General features: G+C 43.1%; 2 protein-coding genes across 4 annotated transcripts in view; both read left to right on the top strand.

The window, feature by feature from the left end:
* Positions 1-14,439, top strand: part of LOC309329199 (small integral membrane protein 10-like protein 3) — a 29,370-nt gene extending 14,931 nt beyond the window's left edge. For 2 of the 3 annotated variants that reach the window (XM_081839874.1, XM_081839873.1), the window contains exons 4-6: positions 7,078-7,237; positions 11,667-11,847; positions 14,184-14,439. Coding sequence is in view for 2 of the 3 variants with exons in the window: in XM_081839873.1 (XP_081695999.1) it covers positions 7,078-7,237; positions 11,667-11,847; positions 14,184-14,353 (511 nt within the window). In the remaining variant the exon portion in view is untranslated. Of the gene's footprint in view, positions 1-7,077; positions 7,238-11,612; positions 11,848-14,183 lie in introns of all 3 variants that reach the window. The other variant, XM_081839872.1, reaches the window with a different exon arrangement.
* A 1,381-nt stretch (positions 14,440-15,820) lies between these two features.
* The window catches only part of CYTH3 (cytohesin 3), a 69,294-nt gene continuing 62,347 nt past the window's right edge, over positions 15,821-22,767 (top strand). The window contains exon 1 of the mRNA XM_081839955.1: positions 15,821-17,236. Coding sequence (XP_081696081.1) covers positions 17,206-17,236 — 31 coding nt within the window. The 5' untranslated portion in view covers positions 15,821-17,205. The remainder of the gene's footprint in view (positions 17,237-22,767) is intronic.

Here is a 22,767-nt window from a genome sequence, read left to right as displayed (position 1 = left end):
CGTTTATAACTTCTGCTCACAGGTTTCTCTAGTAATAGTTCTAGATTTTGATTTGGCATGGACCACTGTTGAAGAGATGCAGCAACTTTCTAAATTTTCTCATTTTATTTAAAAATTGCTTAATGGAAGGGGGCTCATGGACCACATTCAATCTATGTTTAAAAGAGAGTTGCAACCCAGGAGTGCGTTGGTATCTGTACAAATACACAAATTTCCAGAAGCTGATGATGGGATTGCATCCTTGCACCACAGGAGGGAGATAGAGGTCAATGTTATTAAAAATGTTCAGCATTTTTAAGTATCTATATATCACCTGCAAATTGCTGAATTTTAAACTTTTCTCTCACTGTTGTCATAGCAATTAGCATAATATATCAAAGCTGAAAACCATATATATGCATTGTGATGGTTTTAAAATCTGAACATGAAATGCTGCTGAATGGTTTTTACTGAGCTGCGTGGAAAAAGAGAAATAAAAAGTTGTGGTCGAAAACCCAGAACCAATTTGCTTTTCCTGTCTTTTCCCAGTCTTCTCGTTCTTCTGTCTGTCTCTGCAGGAAACAACACTGCTGTCAGCTATCCTTTTCAATCTGTCTTTCTGCTGTCACATAAAGTTGAAAGGGCAGATATACTGACACTGTCCAGGTTCCAAAGAACCACTTTGAGGCTTTTTACAATCAAGCAGTGTATAAATTGTATGAAATAAATAAGTAGATAAACGATGGAACAAGTTTACCTCTTGGAGAGGGGAGTTTCAAAATCAGTTTGCAATAGGTGGTGGCTGCAGTGATGGGTAGTCAGAAGTCTGGAGCAAAAAAATCAAATACCATTCTGTGTGTGTTTCATAGGCAGTTGCCAGCCAAATATTGTCTCCTCTGACTGGCAGCTCTCCAGTCCTTAGAACCGCCTGGTACCTCATCCTTTTCACTGGATATGCCAAGGATTGAACTGGAATCTTACCAGTCAATCATAGTATTTCCTTTTTAAAATATAAACTGTATATTTTTAGTCCAGTGGGTATGCATCTTTGGAAAGGAATGAACAGACTAAAAAACTAACAAGGCACATCGTGGACGTGGCAGGTATACAAGAGAAGAAAAAAATAGCATAAGTATAGATTTTAATATACTGAAATAAATAAATACGTAAATAATGCATATTTATTTTTAAAAGGCCAACAAAAGAGCATTAACATCTAATTGTAAGATGTATTTTAATATAAATTGTATTTTAATATTTTGCTGGAATCCACCCAGAGTGGTTGGGGAAACCCTGCCAGATGGGTGGGGTTTAAATCATAAATTATTATTATTTATTGTAAGGAAAAAAATAAGTGGGGAGGGAAATAGACACTTGAGGTAAATCATGGATGATGAAAATAAATAGGGGGGAATTCTAATTAAAGCTGCTTCCAGATGAATTCATACCTTGTGGGGAGACTACATTGAGATGGGACGATTATTAAGGTACATCATAAAGGCCTACCAAATAAAAGCGTAATCCTCAGGCTCTGCTGGCTCTCGGTAGCTTCACCACCCTCAGAAGCTCAGGGCGGTGGCTTGGGAGAAACCATTCCGTGTTGTGGAATTCTCTTTCTGCAGAGGTGCATCTGGAACCTTTATCATATAGCTTCTGTCGTACGCTGAAGACGTACGTCTTTACCCTGGCCTGTGACACCTGAGATGTATATTTTCAGGATCCACCCTGTTCCTGTGACTATGCTGGTTTTTAAAACTGTTTTAAATGTTTTTTTGATCTTCTCCCCTCCACCCCAGAACTGTTTTTCATATTGAATTTTAAGTTGTTGTAACCTGCCCTGGGACTGTATAGCAAAGGGTGATAAATGAAATCTAATAATAGTTATAAAATATTGAATGTGGTGGACCAAGGGGGAAATATGTCTGTATAGATTGCAGAAGCGACTCAGAGGTCAGTGCAGTGCAAACACACCCGATTGGTACTACCAATGTGTTCATACAGCACAGACCTCCCCACTCCCTTCCCCTCTTCCTGTCAGTAAGCAACAGCTGCCCACCTGCTGGAAAGCTGGCATGGGTGCTGCACCCAGCTCAGTGAGCCGCTTGTGGTGGATTGAGAATGCCCTCCCTCCCCTACAAAGCGATTATGAATTTGCTTGAAATGCAGCAAAATTTCACAGGGGGATAACAAATCTAGTCTTGGTGTGATTTGCTTTTAGTTTGAGCTTGCCTTGCTCACTGAAGATTTCAGAGGTCCATAGAGTGATATATAGAGCATGTGCTTTTGCATTAATACAGAATAAATATTTAAAGCAGGTGCAAGATCATGGTGTTGAAAGTGCTGCAAACAACACTACTGTACATTATTAGTTGCTTTTCCTTTGTGCAGGAGGCCAGTTCTAGCAAAATGCACTAGAGGGAGCTCATGTATATGGTACTGTACTAGAACATATCTGGTCAACTGTTTTCTGTTGTGTTGCAAGCCTCTCCTCACACATTCACACATTATGCATTGGCAGGGGCCAGTGTCTCCATCATCTCATGCTTCCATATGTATTGTGCTCCCTTGCACATTTATATGAAAATCTTATAGCCTGTTAGCCAAACGTACTCACCCCCAGTTAGAATCATGCACAAATAGTTAACTGTGCACTTCAAAAGAGAAAAGAATGGCCGGTCAATTGAACCAAAGTTAAGAAATGCACAAATAAACTTCTGGAAACCCCACATTTTAATCTGTATTTGATGGGGGATTATGCTAATGGGGACTGATGGGAGTTGGAGTCCCACAACATTCATTGTACATCACATTGGCTACCCCTAATGTAGCAAAATGCCTCTGGCACCCATTATTCCTGACTTTGGGACTTTGTCATCTGCACAATAATATTCTCCTGGAATAAATCTGGTTTCCACCATATAAATCTGTGCGGCAGAAAGGATGCAGGTAGAGCTGGAGTCAGGACTTTGGTATTGTTGTGTGTTGTGTTTTTAAAACAATTTTTTATTTATTTTTAAACAAATAGAAATGCAATAACCATTAAACACTTATCCAGCAGTACAGCTAATGGTGTTTGTTTTAGGAGTTTGGTATGGTTGAGTTCTTGCCTGCCCAATAGCATCACAGGAAGTTAGGCTCTAAAAATCAAAGTAGTTTTCAGCTGGCTGTCCCTAGGAAGCATATGTTTTTATGCCAGACTTTACTGCTTTACTGCTGCTGGTGAAGAGTCTAGCTGTGTGTAAGACTACTGAGGGAGAGAGAGAGAAGCAAATGGAAACACCTCCTCTGATCAGGGCCCAACTGAGAGCCAGGAAGGCATGGGTCCCCGTCCCCCCCATTTCTATGAAGCAGGTTGTTGCCTGTGGCACCTCATGCTGCAATAAATCAGTTTGTCTCTATAGTGCCCCAGATTTCTCAGCATTGCTGCAACAGATGTATTGAATCGCTCCCACCTTGTGACATGCTGACAGTGAGGTTGCATTGGAGCGGAATTGCTGTCAGCAGCAGCTTTGGTTTCCTTTAATGTACGGATTCTCATCTGCAAGTTAAAAGAATCCATGGGTTCGTTGATTTATTCTCAGCCATGGTTCATAGGCAGATATTTGCATCCACCACCAACCATTGCAATTTGCTTAGAAAGTGCCAATGTATATAAATACACCTATGCATATAAGATTGCCATACTATATTTAAAATTATACCATTGAAAACTGGGAGAGCATCCTCGTGGGCCTTATTTTAATATCAGTCACTAGAAATTATGCCGTCCCAGGCTTCTTTGATTTAGGCTCGCCCATGGGTTAAAGAAAAGCTCTGAAGATGGCCTGTCCTTGTCAGAGAAGTTTTTAGCTTCTTTTGATCTGACGGAGATCAGGCTGTTTAGCCTGGAGCAATTCACTGTGATCTCAGTGTTTTTCGAAGTACTTCCATCCACCTACTGATTTTATTTAATTCTAGGCTATTACCAAGCTAGCGTACTTGTGTGCCCCTTCAGGTCACTTGATATAACGTGCATAGCCTTTATTCTACGATGCTCAGAAATGACCATAATTAGAGCGGCCCTAGCGATTTCTGTCCAGCACGGTTCGCAGACATACACAGGCATTCCTAGATGTTGCTCAATCCTCAAATGAGTTTGCATCCTGTCGCTGTGTGAAGAAGGAGCAGATGTATTGCTGAAGAAGAGTGCAGAGCCTGGTAGACAGGAGTTCTGTCAGCATTCAGCCCTGCCCAGACCTTGAACCTCAGGTCTCCTCAGGGGCAGGACCTTCTAGCAGATCTCACGCTTACCAATGTGGAGGAGACATCCAATTAGAACATCCCTGCCACAGCTTTGGAGGTCCCCATACCATTTGCCTGGAATCCTGCCTGGATCTTAGACACACACCCCATCTTCCCTTGGAGCAGAGGTGGCAGCAAACCAGCCATGCAGCTGCACTGCTGCTGGTTTGAATAGCTGCAAGTCAGGCTTTGACCAGGCCCTGAGAGAAAGGGGCAGGATGGAGCCTTGGTCTTAGTGGTTTCATTGCTGAAGCATTTGCTCTCCTTCAAGCTCTAGCCTTCCTGACCTTGGGGAAAGGGACTCCTACTCATGCAGAAGCTGCTGCTTCTCTTTTGTGATGAGAATGTTCCATGTATGCATAGGGATGTTCCACGTATCATTATCATTATCATTATTAATTTGTACCCCGCCCATCTGACTGGGTTGCCCCAGCCACTCTGGGCGGTTTCCAGCATATATAAAAATATATTAAAACATTAAACCTTAAAAAGCTTCACTATACAGGACTGCTTTCAGATGTCTCCTAAAATATATATAATTATTCATCTCCTTGACATCTGATGGGAGGGCATTCCACAGGGTGGGCGCCACTACTGAAAATGCCCTCTGCTTGGTTCCCTGTAACCTCACTTCTCGCAATGCGGGAGCTGCCAGAAGGTCCTTGGTGCTGGATCTCAGTGTCTGGGCTGAACGGTGGGGGTGGAGATGCTCTTTCAGGTATACAGGGCCGAGGCCATTTAGGGCTTTAAAGCTCTGCACCAACACTTTGAATTGTGCTCAAAAACGTACTGGGAGCCAATGTAGGTCTTTCAGGACGGGTGTTCTATGGCCACTCCCAGTCACCAGTCTAGATGGCACATTCTGGATTAGTTGTAGTTTCCAAGTCACCTTCAAAGGTAGCCCCATGTAAGCGCCCATCGCAGTAGTCCAAGCTGGAGATAACCAGCGCATGTACCACTCTGGTGAGACAGTGCGCATGTAGGTAGGGTCTCAACTGGTGTACCAGGTGGAACTGGTAGACAGCTGCCCTGGACACAAGTATGCAGGAGGAGTTTCTCCTGCAGACGGAAAACTATATGAGGGAATGATAATACTGTGGATGCTGTGTGAGAATGTGCAGACACACATGCTGAGATTGCTGTGTAACCAAAAAATTATATATATGGGAGTTGTAATGTAACAGCATCTCAAGGGACACAGGTTCCCTTCCCTTGAACTAGACAAATTGCTTTTTCAAGTCTTGTCTATAAATAGCTGGTCATTGATTTGGAAACAGTATACTTGCTTCTTGTTGTTGTTGTTGTTGTTGTTGTTGAGTCGTTTAGTCGTGTCCGACTCTTCGTGACCCCCTGGACCAGAGCACGCCAGGCACTTCTGTCCTCCACTGCCTCCCGCAGTTTGGTCAAACTCATGCTGGTATCTTCGAGAACACTGTCCAACCATCTCGTCCTCTGCCGTCCCCTTCTCCTTGTGCCCTCCATCTTTCCCAACATCAGGGTCTTTCCCAGGGAGTCTTCTCTTCAAATGAAGGAGGACGTTGGGTCTTCCTGCTTTTTTTGCCTTGTTTCCACCTATTCTCCAGCAGCAGTATGAATCCTGCTGTCCTGAAACAGGCTTTTGAATTGAATTCATTCTGTATATTGATGAAGAGCATGAGAAGATCCTGCTGGATCAGGCCAATGGCCCAACTAGTCTGGCATCCCAGTGGCCAACAAGATGCTTATTGCAAACTTGAAAGCTGGACCTGAGCACAACAGCACTCCCCACTCCTCTGATTCCTGGCAACTGGAATCCAGAGACAAAATTGCTCTGACAGTGGACATAGAACCTAGCCATCGTACATACACCATCAAATTGAAAGAGACAATACAGTGTAACTGTAAATCATTTCCTAATAACTTTTGGAATAATAATAATAATAATAATAATAATATGAAGACACAATGCATTCCTTATCGTTTGCTATTATTAAAGAAAACATGCTGACTTTCTCAAATCAGTTAAGTACGTCAAAAAAATATTTTTAGGTAAGGTTGGTTTACTCATTGAGCAAGCCAACACTGGTATAAACTAACATGGCAATACATCTCTTAGTGTGAATCGTAAGCATATTTACATGGAAGCAAGGTCCACTGAAGTCAGTGGGACTTGCTTCACAGGTTAGGGGGTGGCTAGCCTGTGACCCACAAGATGCCCTTGGATTTGTCTCCCATATCCCTTACCATTGGCCATGCTGGCTGAAGTGATGGAAACTGGAACTCAGTGACGTATGAGCAACCACAGGTTCCCCATCCCTGATCTAGGTGATGTGGGTGAGATGACTGGGTCTGAAGCCTGACTCTCCCTAGGGCTTTATGAATGAAATTGGTTTCTGCCAGGAGCAAGACCTTTTTAGTTGTGAACCCAGAGCTTTGGAACACTCCCACTCAAAAGGTTATTTTCTGATCTTCTTTGATCATGTCTTCACATATATGTAAAAACCTTTGGGTAAGAAGCAGAAAGCAACTTCGTGTTTACCCAAAGGGCTCTCATTCATATATATATATACCCTGTTGGTTCACTGCCATCACCTCTACTTGGGACATTGAACTCCCGTCTCCTATTGCAAACTGCTGTTGAAACTCTCCAAAGGGAGGCTGGCTTAGGAGGGAAAATACCAAATTAAATGCATAGTTCTTTGGAGTCTGGCTGTTGATCGGACATAACAGTGGCCAATCAGTTTGCATGGAATGTAAATGATCAAAATAGTTTTGCTTTTCTGTCTTCTTTTCCAAGCAGTGTTAACTGTTAACATATTTGCTTTTTCCCCTCCTCAGAGCTTTACAGACAGTTCAGTTGGGATATGCAGATGTCTTGGATTACCTTGTTAGAAGCCAGAAGCTTGATCTCAGTGTTGCTGATGAAAAGAACAGAAATCTAATATTTTTAGCCACTATATATGATCAGTCAAAGATCTTGGATTATTTCCTTGAAATGGTCAGTCACTCAGAAGATTTACATTTATTTTTTAGGTTTTTGAAACCCTTATTATAAAGCAGGAGGTGTGGAAGATGTTACGGCTGCAAACCTATGCACATTTACATGGGAGTAAGCCATGTGGGACAGAATTACATTTACTTCTGAGTAAGCTTGTCTAGGATTGCGCTGTAAATTGCTATTTAGGTGTAACTTTGATTCTGATCTGCACTCTCATTCCTTTAGATTTTTAAAAAAATCGGATTCATTTTTTATGATAACGTGAATTTGCAAACATGTCACATTTACACTTTCGATGTTTTGCCATTACCGTATTTTTTGCTCTATAAGACTCACTTTTTCCCTCCAAAAAGTAAGGGGAAATGTGTGTGTGTCTTATGGAGCGAATGCAGGCTGCGCAGCTATCCCAGAAGCTAGAACAGCAAGAGGGGTTGCTGCTTTCACTACGTAGCGATCCCTCTTGCTGTTCTGGCTTCTGAGATTCAGAATATTTTTTTCCTGTTTTCCTCCTCCAAAAACTAGGTGCATCTTGTGGTCTGGTGCATCTTATAGAGTGAAAAATACGGTACTTAAAGCAGGCTTGGGGAACATTTGGCTCTCCAGATGTTGCTGAGTGACATCTCCTATCGTCCCAGGCCACTGGCCATGTTTGCTGGGGCTGATGAAAGTTGTTCTTCAGCAACATCTGGAGGACCAAAGACTCCCCATATCCAACCTAAAATGTCTTTGGTACACATCTGAAACTACAATGTGTGAAGCAACCTTCAGCGGTGTGAGGCTGAGTTAAATGACTGCTTCTGAAAACTGCACAGCTGTTGATCCATTATCCCCCAAGGGTAATGTGCAGGCTTATGGAGTGGTGATTGTTCAAATTCCACGTGGTGTTGCAATTGTCTTTTTGCAGAAGCAAGCTGGTGTCAACTTTATTAGTTCAGGGAAACGTCTGCCTCCCAAACTCAGTAGCATCTCTCGGAAATTGTTTTCCTTGGAAGCGTGAATTACAGGGAGATGAGCTGCTCAATAAGCTCAGAACTAATTTACAGTGAATTCCTCGGCTTATCCACTCAGAAGTAAGTTCCACGGAGTTCAGTGGGACTTATTTCTAGGCAAGATTAGCACAGAACAGAAAAAGGCCAATGTTGCAATCAGAATTCTTATAAAAGAGTTTATAAGACACCAGACTTAGAATAGATGCCATAAGTACTGAGAGGCTCTGCAGAGGTACTGTTTCTTCTTAACACCCAAGAGGTCATCGTCTTGATCAAGAGCCATCATTATCTTCATAAATGGTGGCGTTGGTGATGATGACAACAATTACTGAAGAGGTTATACAAGTTGAGCATGCTCAGTTGGCATGGAATGCTGACCTGGGGTGGGGGCGAGAGCAGGGTGATGGAGTGACAGGGAGAATGAAAAATCCAAGCCACTCTTCCTCTGGGTCCTGCATCTCGCATTTGGGTCCCTCCTCCAGCTCACTCCATTTCAACCCCAGTTCTTTTCTGCAACTACGTTCATCTATCACAAAATTTAGAGACAAAAGCTGTGCAAAGCTGAGCATTTAAAGAAATTGAGAAGAATTCTGCTGGATCAGACTGAAGACCTAACTTCTTAGTCCAACATCTTACTTCCCACAGTGATCAGCAAGATACCTCCAGGAAGCCAAAAAGCACAGGGCATGAAGGGACTGGCCCTCTCTTGCTACTCAGTGGTATATTGCCTCTGAACTTGGAGGTTCTATCCTAGAAAGCAGCAAAGGAGCAAACACCCCTCCATTACTGGATCTCTGTTGCTACTTGGAGAAAAGACATTTTTTTCACATACAAAATGAGAACTGAATCAAAGTGGAAATTAAAACAAAGCTGGGACTTCTCTCATGCACCCAGAACCAGCGTTAAGCAGGATTGATCTCTCAGCTGGTGCATGGAGATGTCAACCCTCCTCCCCTTACCTCTACAGGCCAGCCTTGACAGGTGGGCACTATCACCCACCTGTCAATCATCTGATGTAATTAAGGTGTTTGGTGATTGACAAGCGGGCCCACCGCCTGTCATAGTTGGCCCATGAGGTTGCCAGTGGTGGTGGGAGATAGAGATGGGAAACCTTTTTGGCCTTCTGGGCCAGATCTTTGTTATATGGCAGTGGTTCCCCATTAGCTAAGTACTGTGTGCCCCGTTTTTCAAAAGTCAAGCCATGGAAACCCTTCTTTTGAAATAATGGATATCTCTGTGGTAGTTTTTGTTATGTGAATTGTGCCACAGACACCCTGGGTGGGTTACTCCCAGGGGTCCTCAGGCCACCAATTGGGAACCACTATTATATGGCATTTGCTTCTCCATTTCATTTGATAAAACTGTCCTGTCGTTGCAAAGGCAGAGAGGGCTTCTCTTTCTAAGCTCCTGATAGTCCAGAAAGCTATGTGCTCCACAGGGAAGGGAATGAACTTCCTTTTGTGGTGAGGTCACTTGGGTAAAGGGTAAAAAGGTTGCTGTTGCCTCCTAAGCAGGCATTGCTTCCTAGTGCCTGGATTAGCAGGAATCCTGCAACTCCCGTGCTGATGCACAGTTCTATTTTAAAGTGCCGTACCCTGAGTCATGACAGTCTGGAGTAGTATTGCTTCTCTTGCGTATTGCTGTCTTTCCACGATTTCAACAGGGATCTTTCCTATCTCGGGCTCTTTAGCTAGAGATTGCAGGAATTGAACCTGACGCTTCATGAGTGAGAAGCTTCAGATCTGCCAGAGCTGTACCCCACTCTGCGCTCTGTTGATGCATTGCGATAGTGAAGTGAAACCTCCAGGTTCAGAGGCAGTATAGTGCTAAATAACAGTTCCTGAGGGGCAGCAAGAAATGTGTGCAATTGCCTTCATGCCTTTAGCGTGGACTTCCCAGAAGGTGCTGACTCTGCACTGTAGGAAATGAGACGCAGTACCAGTTGGACCTTTGGACTGATCCACAAGGGCTTGATTTATGTCACTGTAAGTCTTTTAAAATGCATGTCTTTATACGCCCCAAATCCCCAAGCGTTTTGTAAAACTCCAAAACCGTCAATGAGATTTCTGATGCTGCTGTTCTTACGTAGTTAAATTTATTTCAACATTGGTTCTAGCCTATCTGAAGAGAGGTGAGGTGGGAGGGTTTTTTTTTGGGGGGGGGTGTATTTTTACATTAAGACCTAACTGAATAACAAAACTTCTTTCTCCATGAGTTTTTGAGGTGGTTTAGAAATGGAAATTACTTTAGTTTTAAAATTTCAAGGCAAATGAGAATTAGAGATGAAAGTGACCTAGAAATCAATGCATTGACAAAATGGGTCCGGCAACAAAATTTTGCAGCATGGAGTGTTTCTGTTTAGGGTTACAACCAACCATATTCTTTACCGGGATAGCTCTTTTATTCGCCTTCCCTGGGTTTTGTCCAGTCCAGCATTCTGGGTCCATTGAGCATGCTCAGTCCTTATTGAGCTGTTTTTAGGGTTCTCCCCACTCCCCGCAAAAAGACTTATACATCTGGAAATCTTAGAGTTCTCAAAAGCTTGCTGATACTTCCTTTGGTGTGGATGTGTGCAATTTTGGCTACATAAGACTCTACATTCACAAAATGAGTTTGCTATTAGTATACAGTGATACCTTGGTTCTCAAATTTAATCTGTTCTGGAAGTCTATTCCAAAACCAAAGCATTCCAAAACCTAAGCTGCACTTTCCCATAGAAAGTAATGCAAAATGGATTAATCCGTTCCAGACTTTTAAAAACAACCCCCAAAACAGCAATTTAACATGAATTTTACTATCTAACGAGACCATTGATCCATAAAATGAAAGCAATAAACAATGTACTGTAGTCACACAATCGATCCATCCGTAGCCGAACTGGGTTCCACACAGTCACAAAAAACAAAACAAAAAAGCTGCAAAAACAAAAACTCAAAATAAATAGCAAAAACAGACAGACCTCAGCATAACACTCAAAACGTAAGTGTGGCACTCAAATCGGAAGCATAACACTCAAAACGGAGCATATTCAGCTTCCGAAAAAAGTTCGCAAACTTCCGGGTTTGCAGTGTTTGGGTTCCAAGTTGTTTGAGTACCAAGGTACCACTGTACAATATACTAGCAGTGTTGCTCAGGAATTCTAAGAAACCAAAAAATCAGTGCAATTTTGAAAGGTTCAGTTCGCCATCTTCATTTTAAATGGTGTCCAACTGTATCCAAACATAGGTGAAAACCTGCTCCTTGATCTCGTGAACCATCGTGCAAAATACACTTACGATATCTTAAGAGAAGGCGTTCAAATGCATAACTTGCAACATTTCCCCCCAAATATATAGTAGAATATGTAGGAAAGTGCACAAAATGCCGGCTTTCTGATTTTATTCTAGCTGGCCCTTAGCTCTGCTTCGGTGGGTGAGCAGTATTTCCTGCTAATTTTCCAGGCTCTTCCTGTGCCCAACATAAACCAAGTAGCAGAAAATGGAAACACAGCACTTCATGCCGCAGTAAACACCGGAAAAATGCATCTCGTGTCTTCGCTCTTGCATTACCCTGGAATTAACGTGAACGTCCCAAATCCACAGTGCGATGGGGCTACTGCGTTACATCTTGCTATTGCTTATGGTAATGCTTCAAACCTTTTTTTAAAATAAGTTTTGATTTTAAGGTAGTTCTGTCATTTTACAAGTGCAAGGAGGTAATACTGGTGTTTTGCCCCTCTTTCTTATAGCCAAATTAGAGGAAACAGTGGAGATTGTGGTCAGGTAGAAGCAGTCCAGTGTCAGGGGGGGGGGGATTGGGAGTTGGAGGAGGTTTTTACAACCCTTTCTCCCTATGCACGGGGTAGGGAAATCTCAGGATTGGGGACCAAGTCTCTCTGTCTGGGTGGAAAGCCTAGTTAGCGCTTCTCCAGCTTTGGGAAGGAGTTGGGAGGGCTCTAGGACCCCACCAGAGCCCTCACGCCCCCTTACCTGCCTTTGGGTCATAGTACCCAACTCCACCACTCCCTCATCCCAGGCCACACCCCCTCCCTGGCCCTGCTTCATGCCCTGAGATTGCCTAGCTCAGGGGTCAGCAAACTTTTCCAGCAATCTTCTGCCCCACAAATAACCCAGAGATGCATTTTAAATAAAAGCACACATTCTACTCATGTAAAAACACCAGGCAGGCCCCACAAATAACCCAGAGATGCATTTCAAATAAAAGCACACATTCTACTCATGTAAAAACGTGCTGATTCCCGGACCATCCGCAGGCCGGATTTAGAAGGCGATTGGGCCGGATCCAGCCCCCGGGCCTTGGTTTGCCTACCCATGGCCTAGCTGAAATGTGCTCCTAAACTCTGACAATGCATCTTGCATGTCTGGATGGAGGTTAAGAGAGGGAATGTTGGTAGAAACTAGCCAACTGCACAAAGGTAAACTTTACATGTGTTGCTCCACCTACTTTTGCATCTGGCACCTCCCACCACTAGCATGTGGCCCTTGGAAGGTTGCCCAGAAGAGAATGTGGCCCTCAGTTTGCAAAAAGTTCCTGCCCTGTGCCATTTTCCTGATGAGAAAATCATTCCCACCCATTTGCTCCCTAAAGGAAAGCATATGCGTGCCATTATCCATAGGTCTTAATGGGGCAAATAACAGCTTTGGGCAGTGGTGCCATCCTGGCAGGGCTCTGGGCAAACGTCTAGGGCCCCACTGAAGATCCCCAAATGCAGCCGTGCCGGCTTACCACATTTTAAAAGTTAAGTTCTTGTTGTTAGCATCTGTCTGTCTCGAGAGACAGTGGAGTGCACCTCTGGGGGTGAGACTGCAATCCTATATACCTGTTTACCTGGGAGTGAGTCCCACTTGACTCAGTGGGCGTTTCTTTTCCGTAAGCATCGGATTGTGTTATAAGTGATGTAATACACATTAATACACAGTGACTGCATGCCTGGCATCAGGGTGTGTGTGGAGAGGTCAGTTTCATAACCCACAGTGCTAAATATGCTACAGAATAGGGACACTGGGAACTCTACTGCAGCACTGCCATCTTAGAGGAGCTCTCTTAGAAAAGTTTCTATCTGCTCCCAGTGCTCGGTTCTTTTATCATTCAGGTGTAGGGGAGGGAGAAGCAGACTACATTGACAGTGTTAAGTAGATCTCAAAATACTTGTTGTCTGCCCTGTTTGACATGGAAAATTGTTATGCATGCCACGTACAATACCACACATACCTGTCAGGTTGTTGTTTTTTTAATCCAGAACATCTAGTCTTGTCCCTGACCTGACCTTAAAGTCCCAACAGTTTCAAACCACAACAAAATTTAAAGACAAAAAAATATATATCACAAGTATTCTAAAACGTACATTAATATTCCTAAAGGTTGTGTTAACATAGACATCATAATTAAGATGCTTCCTGTTTTCATGTTTTAAGTCTGAAAGGTAAATTTGAAATATTTCACTTGGTAAATTCTAATCCACACATCTGTTGCTAAGCTAGTTAGGAAGTTGTTAAGAAACTTTGCTAAACCAGATAGATAAAATCAAAAGTCTTGGAAGACCTGGATTAAGTTCCTAAGATCTGAGCAATACAATTTAAAAATGCACACCAGGTAGCGGGTGATGGAGAAGGACCTCTGTCTGGTACCCCAGAGTAAAAGTGGTGAGCATCAAAACGTTGTGAGACTCCCAACTCCCATCAGACTCAGCCAGCAAACAGGGATAGTGGAAGTTACCAACACCTGAAGGGTCACTAGTTCCCCATCCCTGTCCTGAATTGTTGGAATTTATTGGCAACTCTTTCTCTCCGGAGACAAGGGAGGCGTGCACCTTTGGGGGTGAAGTCAAACTATTGCAGAGCATGCTAGATAAACTGTTGATATTGTTCTGTGTGAGGCAGTTTCGGGTGGTTGTAGAAAATATATTCTATGCCAAAACACATTTACCTCATTCTTTCTCTCTTTTAAAATCTATTTAGGGCACCTGGGAATTTGTTATTTGTTGCTGAATGCCACCGCTGATGTAGAAAGTCCCATGGGAGGGTTGACACCTTTGCAACTTGCCGAGATGTTTGGGAATGAAACTATAATCGCCCTTATCAAAATGCACGTAAAGAAATTTAAACTTGAAAATAAAATGTTTGCCTGATCATCTTGTTGAACAACATCCTGTAGAATTTTTGAAAATATACCACCTATTTTAATTTTTCTATTAAAGCTTTTCCCCCGCACAAACTTGGGAGGTGAGTGTGTTTCTTTACCAATGGTGCTCCTTCAGTTATGTTCAATTCTGTTTTGAGTGCTTTATTTTATTTATCTCAATCTGTGACTGCTTCCTGGTTTTCTTATATTTCTGGGTTCTCAGCTGTGACGGAAGGGACAAACTGCAAGTGGGAGAACAGTATGCTGCTTTGGGGACAAAAGCAAATTGACTCGTGGAGAACCTGAGAAGAGGGAAGGGAGAAAGGGCATAAGTGGTCATCTGACAGCTAGTCCTCTCCTGGCTGGAGCAATTAAGTGAGAATTGGCTGGAGCAATTAAGTGAGAACTGGATCAGGCCAATGACCTGAGGGGGTTAAGTGAGAACTGGATCAGGCCAATGACCTGAGGGGGTTGGACTCGATAGCCCTTGTGGTCTCTTCCAACTCTATGATTCTATGATTCCATCTAGTCCAGCTTCCTGTTCTGACAGTGGCCAACCAGATGCCTGTGGAAAGCCTGCAAGCAGGACCTGAGTGCAAGAGCATGTTTGCCTTCTGCAGTTTCCAGCAAATGTTCTTCAGAAGCATGACCTTTATTAGCTTTCCCCTGAACAAAAAATTAACTGGAACAAATATTCCCAAACTGCAATTAAAGCAACATAGTGAATGTAGGGAATATGATCTGTTTGGGGGGGAAAATAAGCTAGGGCCTAACAAAAAGGATAGGAAATCTTTGAGCCCCTCAGAGACGAAATCTGAACTGTGATATTTGAGGAACACTTTGAACTTAAACAAGAGTGTCAACACAGCACTAATATTTGTGAAGGAGCAATATAAAAAAACCGAAGAATAGTTCTCTCTAGGGATTAATAAAATGACAGTAGAGAACTTGAAAGGTATTCTGAGGAAGGTCAGACCCAGCAGTTTCTGAACTATGAACAAGGAAATATATATAGACAGAGAAAGGGAGAGAGAGAGAGAGAGAGAGAGAGAGAGAGACAGTCAGTTTTTCCCACCTTTCATATCATCCTTCTATGGCACAACAGAAATCCTGGACATAGCACAAAATGTGGAAATATTCTAAAACGCTTCAGACTAATGCTGCAGCAACAATCTTACCTTGGTTACTAACAGTCCCCATCCCATTTCCAGCCATCATTTGCTAATCTCTCAATGTAAGGAGCTCAATATAGGGAAAATAATAATTATAGGATTGGCTTGTCAGCCCTACTGTGTACACACAATACCTTCAAAGCACATTTTAAGGACACCTCCCCCCTAAAAAAATAAATTGTAGACACTGTCCTTTGTTAAGGGTTGCTGCGATTTGTATCCGTAAGGGGTAAACTCACAGAAAGAGTGTGTGTTGAGTGTTCTTTAGAGGTCTACAGTAGTATGTACTGGCTGCCCTGCACCCTGAGTGAGGAATTTTTTTGGCACAATCCCATAATATTTCATATTATCACAGTAATTCATTTCCATACAGTTGCTTTCTTCTCTGTAGGTACCTGTATTGTTGTTGTTATTCTTTTTATTATTTATTTATTTATTAATTTAGTGCCCCCTTTGTCTTGGCACCCTATGCAGTGGAACTGCCTCCACCGCCCCAAGTTTGGCACTGGCTGCAGTTATAGGGTAAACCGAGACTCTTTTGGGGTGCTAATGCTGTGAACCCCTCCACTGCAGGCTCAGGGTGAGTATATATGTGTACACAAACGATATAGCCCCTAAACTAAAGACACCAGTCTCTGCTGTGTCTCGTTCCCAAGGGAAACATAAACCCAGAGTAAGCTCCGGGATCCCCTGCAATCTCGCACTGCTCCGAGATTGGGGTGCCAGGCAACTGGATCCCCGCAGCTTCCAGACCGCTCCTGTTCACCTGAATGTTTGCAAGTAACCTCGCGTCTAGGTTTGGCCCGAGTTAACACCCAGGCGGGGCGAAAAGTGTTTTTAACCTTGAATTTAAAACTGCCGTGAGGCGACCCGGGGGTGCCAACTTGAATAAAATATGGGAGGCAAGCCCCGCTCCGCATAATCGATCACATGACACGGTGCATTATTTGAATGGCGATGCCCACCGACTTTGGGGGAACCCTGCACCCTCAAATATTTTATTGGAGGGCCGAAGCCCCCTCCTTAGCCCCAAGGAGCTGGCTCCTCTGACCCGCCCTGAATAGCTGCCGTTGTTCAAACGACCCGCTCGCGGAGGTGGGCGCTCTTTTGAGTTCCTCGGGCAGTTGAGGGGGTTTTGGGTTGCTTCGCTTCTTCCCAGAGAAACCATGCGCTTTATTTTTAAGCGGTTTCCCGAGCGACTGGGCAGCCTTGGGAAAAGGGCAGCGCTCGCCTCTGCGGCGGCGGCGACGTCCCTTCCTCGAGGGTCGCCTGAGGGAAGCTGCAACAGCCCCTCATTTCCCCTCACGGAAACGCGGCCTTTCGGAGCGGCGGCGGCGGCGCTGCCTTGTGGCGGAGCGCGGCGTCGAAGGAGGGCCTGGGCTTGAGGCGGCCTCTCCGCCTCCTCCTCCCTCCCTCATAATATTTCTTTCTCCCTTCCCCTGCGTGGGTCACATGAGAAGGGGCGGGCGAGCCTCGCTTAGCAGCAGCAGCAGCAGCAGCTGCGACGGGCGGCAGCGACAGTCGGAGAGGCTCCGCTGAGGAGAAACGAGGCGGACGAGGACATCGGCAGCCGCCTCGGAGCTGAGGGGAGCCGGAGCCGCCGGCCGCCAAGCGCCCCCCTCAGGAGTCCGCGCGGGCTCCTCGCGACGCCTCTAACATCGCCCAGTGCTCGGCCAGCAGCCCCAACATGGACGAAGACGGAGGCGGAGGAGGAAACGGTGAGTAGGGGCGGCAGAGGAGTTTGGTTTGGGAGCTTTATGAGGCGGCGGCGATGGAAGACCCTGGATAAAGGCGACTCCCCCCCTCGCCCTCACGCGCAGAGAGACCAGAGTGCCTCTGAGCGTGTGCAGAGTTTCCCCCTTTAACGCAGGGATTCTCAGACAATTTCGGGAACAGTCTGTCAGCTTCATCCAAGGAGGATCAGGGGAGAGATCTGTGTGTGTGTGTGTGTGTGTGTGGTTTGGGTCGCCCTATTTCATCCTTGCAACAATCTCGGTTTCCAAGTTGGGCGGTGTCGGTCCCAAGAGTCTGACAAACTGGAGAGCTTCTTATACCAGCACTTTTTTGTTTATGTTTTTGGCTCTGCGAGTTTTAATGCCTCTTGTTTGGTTAGTCCCCATAGTGAACATATATGATTTGGGCGATCAGCTGCATCCTTCCTGTCGAGGTCCAGAGCAAACTTGCCTGAAGTGCAGTTTGATACTTAAAAAAAAAAAAACAAAACAAAACCAACCTCTCTCTGTTTTGCTTTGGTAAATTGTACGTGTGATTCCTGTGTGGGGAATGAAACCAAGTACCAATTTCTCGCTCTCGCTCTCTTCTTGCACTTGAGGGAGTTTAAAATCCTTTCCAACAACACATGATTACATTGTCATGTCAGTGAAGTGCATTTTGATTCAGAGAAGAATTGAATTGACAGGGTCAAGTATGCAGATATATTCCACCCTCTCAGAATAGTCTCCACACAGCTTGAGGATTTTTTTGGTCTTCGGTGGACTTCTGCTCCTGTTCCTGACACGTACCTCAAGCACAAAGATCACACCCTCGCCTTCCATGTACTGGCCTGTTTCTATACAGTACTTGCAATCACCAATGAAGATTAAAGTCCTCCTTGCAACACCCATAAGCATGCACTGAATTTTTGGAAACAGCTGACTCCTTTTACTATGCTTTTGACCAGCCCAATTGTAATCACAGTTTTGAGGGACAGGCTGATTGGCATTAAGCTAACCATTTAAATGATTTGAGTGATGAGTGATCCTTGTTCTCCTGAATGACGCCAGTCACCATGTCCCTTGCTTCTTTTGTTGCCCCACTTCTCAGTTTCCAAATTTAGTTTTGCGAGATGTCAGGGATTGAGTTGGGTAGTTTGATCCTGACAGCTCAGAACTGTGTTGCTTTTTACTTTTTTTGCAGGGCAGGGAGGAACTATGTGAGCTGGCAGCTGCTGTCAGTTTGTGGGGCTAGCTAGCAACCTGTTGCAGGTGATATATAACAGTGACTGTCCTCTGTGGTGACTCTGATCCCTATACAGTGGTACCTCAGGTTAAGTACTTAATTCGTTCCGGAGGTCTGTACTTAACCTGAAGTACCACTTTAGCTAATGGGGCCTCCTGCTGCTGCTGCGCCGCCAGAGCACGATTTCTGTTCTCATCCTGAATCAAAGTTCTTAACCTGAAGCACTGTTTCTGAGTTAGCGGAGTCTGCAACCTGAAGCGTATGTAACCCGAGGTACCACTGTACAACATTTTTTCCTTTCATTTTACCATCACAAATATTACTATTTCCCCTACAGTTCCAATCCCCATGTGTTCCTATGTATGCTTAGTCCCTTGTTCTAAATTCCATTGATTCACAGACAAAATGGGATATCCCTTTTTTACATTTGTGAAGCTATACATAGTTTCACAGTGTTTCTGTCCTTTGCAGTTTTATTTTGGCAACATAACCTCTTCTCCTATTTTTTCATCCTGTTGCAGTGAGTGACCCCCTCCCAATAGCTACTCATATCATGTCTCCCATTCTCTATAACCACTTCCACTCTAAAAAAAATAAAAATAAAGCCCTCCTCATGCGTACCTCTTGACATGGTTTGTTCCTATCTCCTAACTGCACACAACTCCCATTCATGTATATTTTTCTCTGCCCCCACACTGTCGCCCACGGATTGCTTTTTCACATATTTATCAGTGCCTCTCGGGATGGGATAGAGGATTGAGAGACATGAATATAATAAGGAGTAGTGAGTAGTTTTCAGACTGCTGCCTGCTATATAAAGAGGAGTGTTGTTGAAGGAGGAGCTGGGTTAATCTTTCTGGCAAGGCAAAGCAAGCACTGCCTGTTTTGCTAATTCTAATGTACGGATGCTGTTCTGATTGGGACTGTTCCATTCAGCATAGAGGACAATAGCAAACTCTGTGTCATGGCATACCCTAACTTATTAATGTCCCCTTCCCATTTTCCCCCTTGAAAGGTCATCTGTTTCTGGAGGAGGAAAAATGAATGCATAGTGTTTAGGGGTTGTGTCAATGGTTGCAAAAGGCAAGTTAGTGATGCAAGATGAGGCCTGGGTATAAAAGATCCTATAGAAAGGGGAGAAGACTAAGGGACATTAGAAGCCACATGGAGATGCAATGAACATTTTCAAATGGTTGATTTGTGCCACCAGTAGTGTTAAGGTTGATGACAAATTTTTCGTTCTTTCACAGTGAAATCCTTGTCTGTTCTTTAGCCTGCCTGAAATTGTGTATACGCTTTGCTGAAAACAATGTGTGATAGAAAGGTTAATTGTTTCTTATAGTTTGACATGGGCACTGCTGCTGCCTCAGTCTAGGTGCAGCAGTAATTGCTAAGCAGTTTATCCAGTTTGAACAGGCATACAGTTTCCATAGACATTTGCTCAAATGTTTGTAAACACATACCTTTAAAATCTAGGGCGCGTATTTCATAGTGTCCTTGGGTACTCCTTCAGGCTGTTGAATTATAATGGATGTGTCCATAGTTTGAACATCATATAGGATTTTCAACGAAAGGGATTGGGTTAAGACATTTGAGTTAAGCTTTGCCTAATCAAACAGCACACAAGGGACAGTGGTAATAAAATTGTAAAAGTAATTTATGTAATTTCAAGACCAAGGCATTTTATCAAGAAGTCCTTAGAACAGCCATGGGACCCTGTTTCCCTCCAGGTACCGGTATATGCTAGACTGCAGCTCCGATCATCTTTGACTTTTGGGTATGCTGACCAGGGCTGATGTTAATTGGAGCCCAACAAAATCTGGAGGGTCACAGGTTCTCATCCCTGCTTTAGAATAAGGAAGCTGAATTTGTTCTGTGTTCCTTTATTTATATTTGTTGTGCAAATATATGAAGAGCTAGTTATGTGGCATGAGTAATAGTTGCATTATGATCTCTTGCACTAATACTAAGAAGCTAGAATTCTGAAACCAAGTGGGTGTGGTGTGTTTATCTTGACATAAGGAAAAAATGCTAGGATTAATCAGTGACATGTTGCAGGAAGGCATCCTATAAACAAGCAATGCTGCCATTAACATTTCTCAGCAGTTGTTTCCTGAGCTGTTTAGTAGGTATTTGAGACTGTTCCTTCAAAAGCAAACATGTGTTTTGGGCAGTCCTGTTTTCTACAAACTAGGTAGGGGGTAAAATGTTAAATAAGCTGCCAAAATGAGCAAAGTTAGACTTTCCATATTTAAAACACTTTTGTGTAGGTTGTAGTATGTGTTTATCAAGAATAATGGGCTCCACATGCAGTTATCTAAACAAAAAACTTTTGAGACTGTCTCCTCCTTTATCTCAGCCTCAGATGAAAATTGCCTTTTTGTGTCAGTTATGAATGATAAGGGGACTTAGAAGAACCCTGTTGGTAATTGTCACCCATTTTTAAAGCACTTCCCTTTGGAGGTTCTCCAAAACTTGAACCTTAATGTGTTCCAGTTTGATATGAATGCATAAAAACAATCACAAAAGTGTTAAAGCTACAACAGCAATATATTGAACAAATATAGTGGAAATTCTTCAAAATAACTTTAGTTATTGTGTTGAACTTTACTAAGGTTTTGCACTTTATTGCTTGTTTTATATTTATTGCTCATAACTATACTGTTGCTGAAAGATCTCTTACAAATTTAATCAAGGATATGTAGTTCATCAGGCCCTGATTATGGGTCCAAAACTGGCAATCCAGCTGGCAGTGCTTCCTTGTAATGTCTGAAAGGATGGGCATTGCATACAGTGAGTTTGAGCCCCCTTTTATTTTTCCAAGCAGGCTAGGATTGTGCTGTAAAGTTAATTTGGGGAAATAAATTAACTGAAGACAATATAGAGATGATTTGGAGGTAAGGGGATAACTGAAGAGGAGTTGAATTGATTTGGAGCAGGATCTATTGAGCAATTAATGTGTTGGGCAATTACCCCAAATGGAAGATTTGGGGTAATAATAGGGTGGATTGCAAATGAATTTAATTTATCTGGAGCGATTTGGATGGGGAATTAGTTGGCTTGACTTCTACAACATTTGAACTCTAAATTTGCATATCCAGTAACATATGCAAATCTGTAAGGAAATAACAACAAGCACACACTCCAAATACAGGCACAGCTTGTGAATGGCCCCAGAGACCTTTTCCTTCACATATTAAAAACATGCTTTGCCAGCTGAATATTCACACAGTCACTCATTTGGCTCTGGTTGGCAGCAGTGCTTGTAATGTCCAAAGATGTTTGTTGGACAACATTCTTCTTGTTGGTTTATGGAACTAAAAATGCCAAGTAACATTCAAAACGAAACCCAAGGATGTTTTGTCTCATTACACCTCTAAAGTAGCAAGTATCAACATTTTAATGTGGTTTCCTTTTAATATTCACAGCTTGTTCAAATTAGACTTTCTGAGACTGTGCATGCATAGCTAGAAATCTGTTCTCTCTTTTTTAGTCCAAATTTATTTTGGCTTTTTAAAAAACCTCTCCTGTGTTGACACCATGTTTCCATCTTTGTATTCATAAGTGTATTGTGTTTTCATTGGGTAGAGTAGTGGCTGCGTCAAGCTTCCTTGCAGTGATCTTTTTCATGCAGAGAGATTATTTGAACTGCAGGTAATCTGAGCCGGCAGATGGGAAGGAGATTTTCTATCACTTTTCCTGTGTTCAGAAGAAATGTAAATCCAGATACTTATTTTTTATGTATTTATTTACAGTATGAAAATAGAGGATATGAAATTTTAAGCATTACTCTTATTGATGGTTGCCATTGGACTGTCAGCACTGCTAACCTAGGGTTAATTTTGTTCATGTCCTCTTTCTTGTTAACTCAGCAGGTGGAATGTATATTTCTTGGTTTTTGCAGTCCTCTTGACATGAAAAACTAATATCTTCAGAGATGCTAATCCTAGAGAAGGATTCTAGTGCTGCTTTCTATACAACTCACTGGATTTTAATTGAACATTTGGTGCTGTTGGAATACATTGCTACTGGTTGAAAGTATTTACAGCTGCATGCTCACATTAGCAGTTATTTTTTGTATAACGGGGCATATCCCAAATGATTCTCCCTGCTTTTAGGTAATTCTGATTGGTCAGTGCATTACAGGTGGTGATGATCTCATTTTAGAGAATGTGGAGGGTTGTTTCCAGTTTGTGTCCTGAACTAGGACTCACTATGCTGTTTGGGAATTTGTAGCTAGAACACCTAAAACTGTAGTAGCTTTTACATATTTAACCTATAATAGTGTTGT

Source organism: Podarcis erhardii (assembly GCF_964252035.2).
Source record: "Podarcis erhardii genome assembly, chromosome: 14".
NCBI lineage: Eukaryota > Metazoa > Chordata > Lepidosauria > Squamata > Lacertidae > Podarcis > Podarcis erhardii.
The sequence above is the reverse complement of the archived record's forward strand: the minus strand, read 5'-3'. Positions and strand labels throughout refer to the sequence as shown.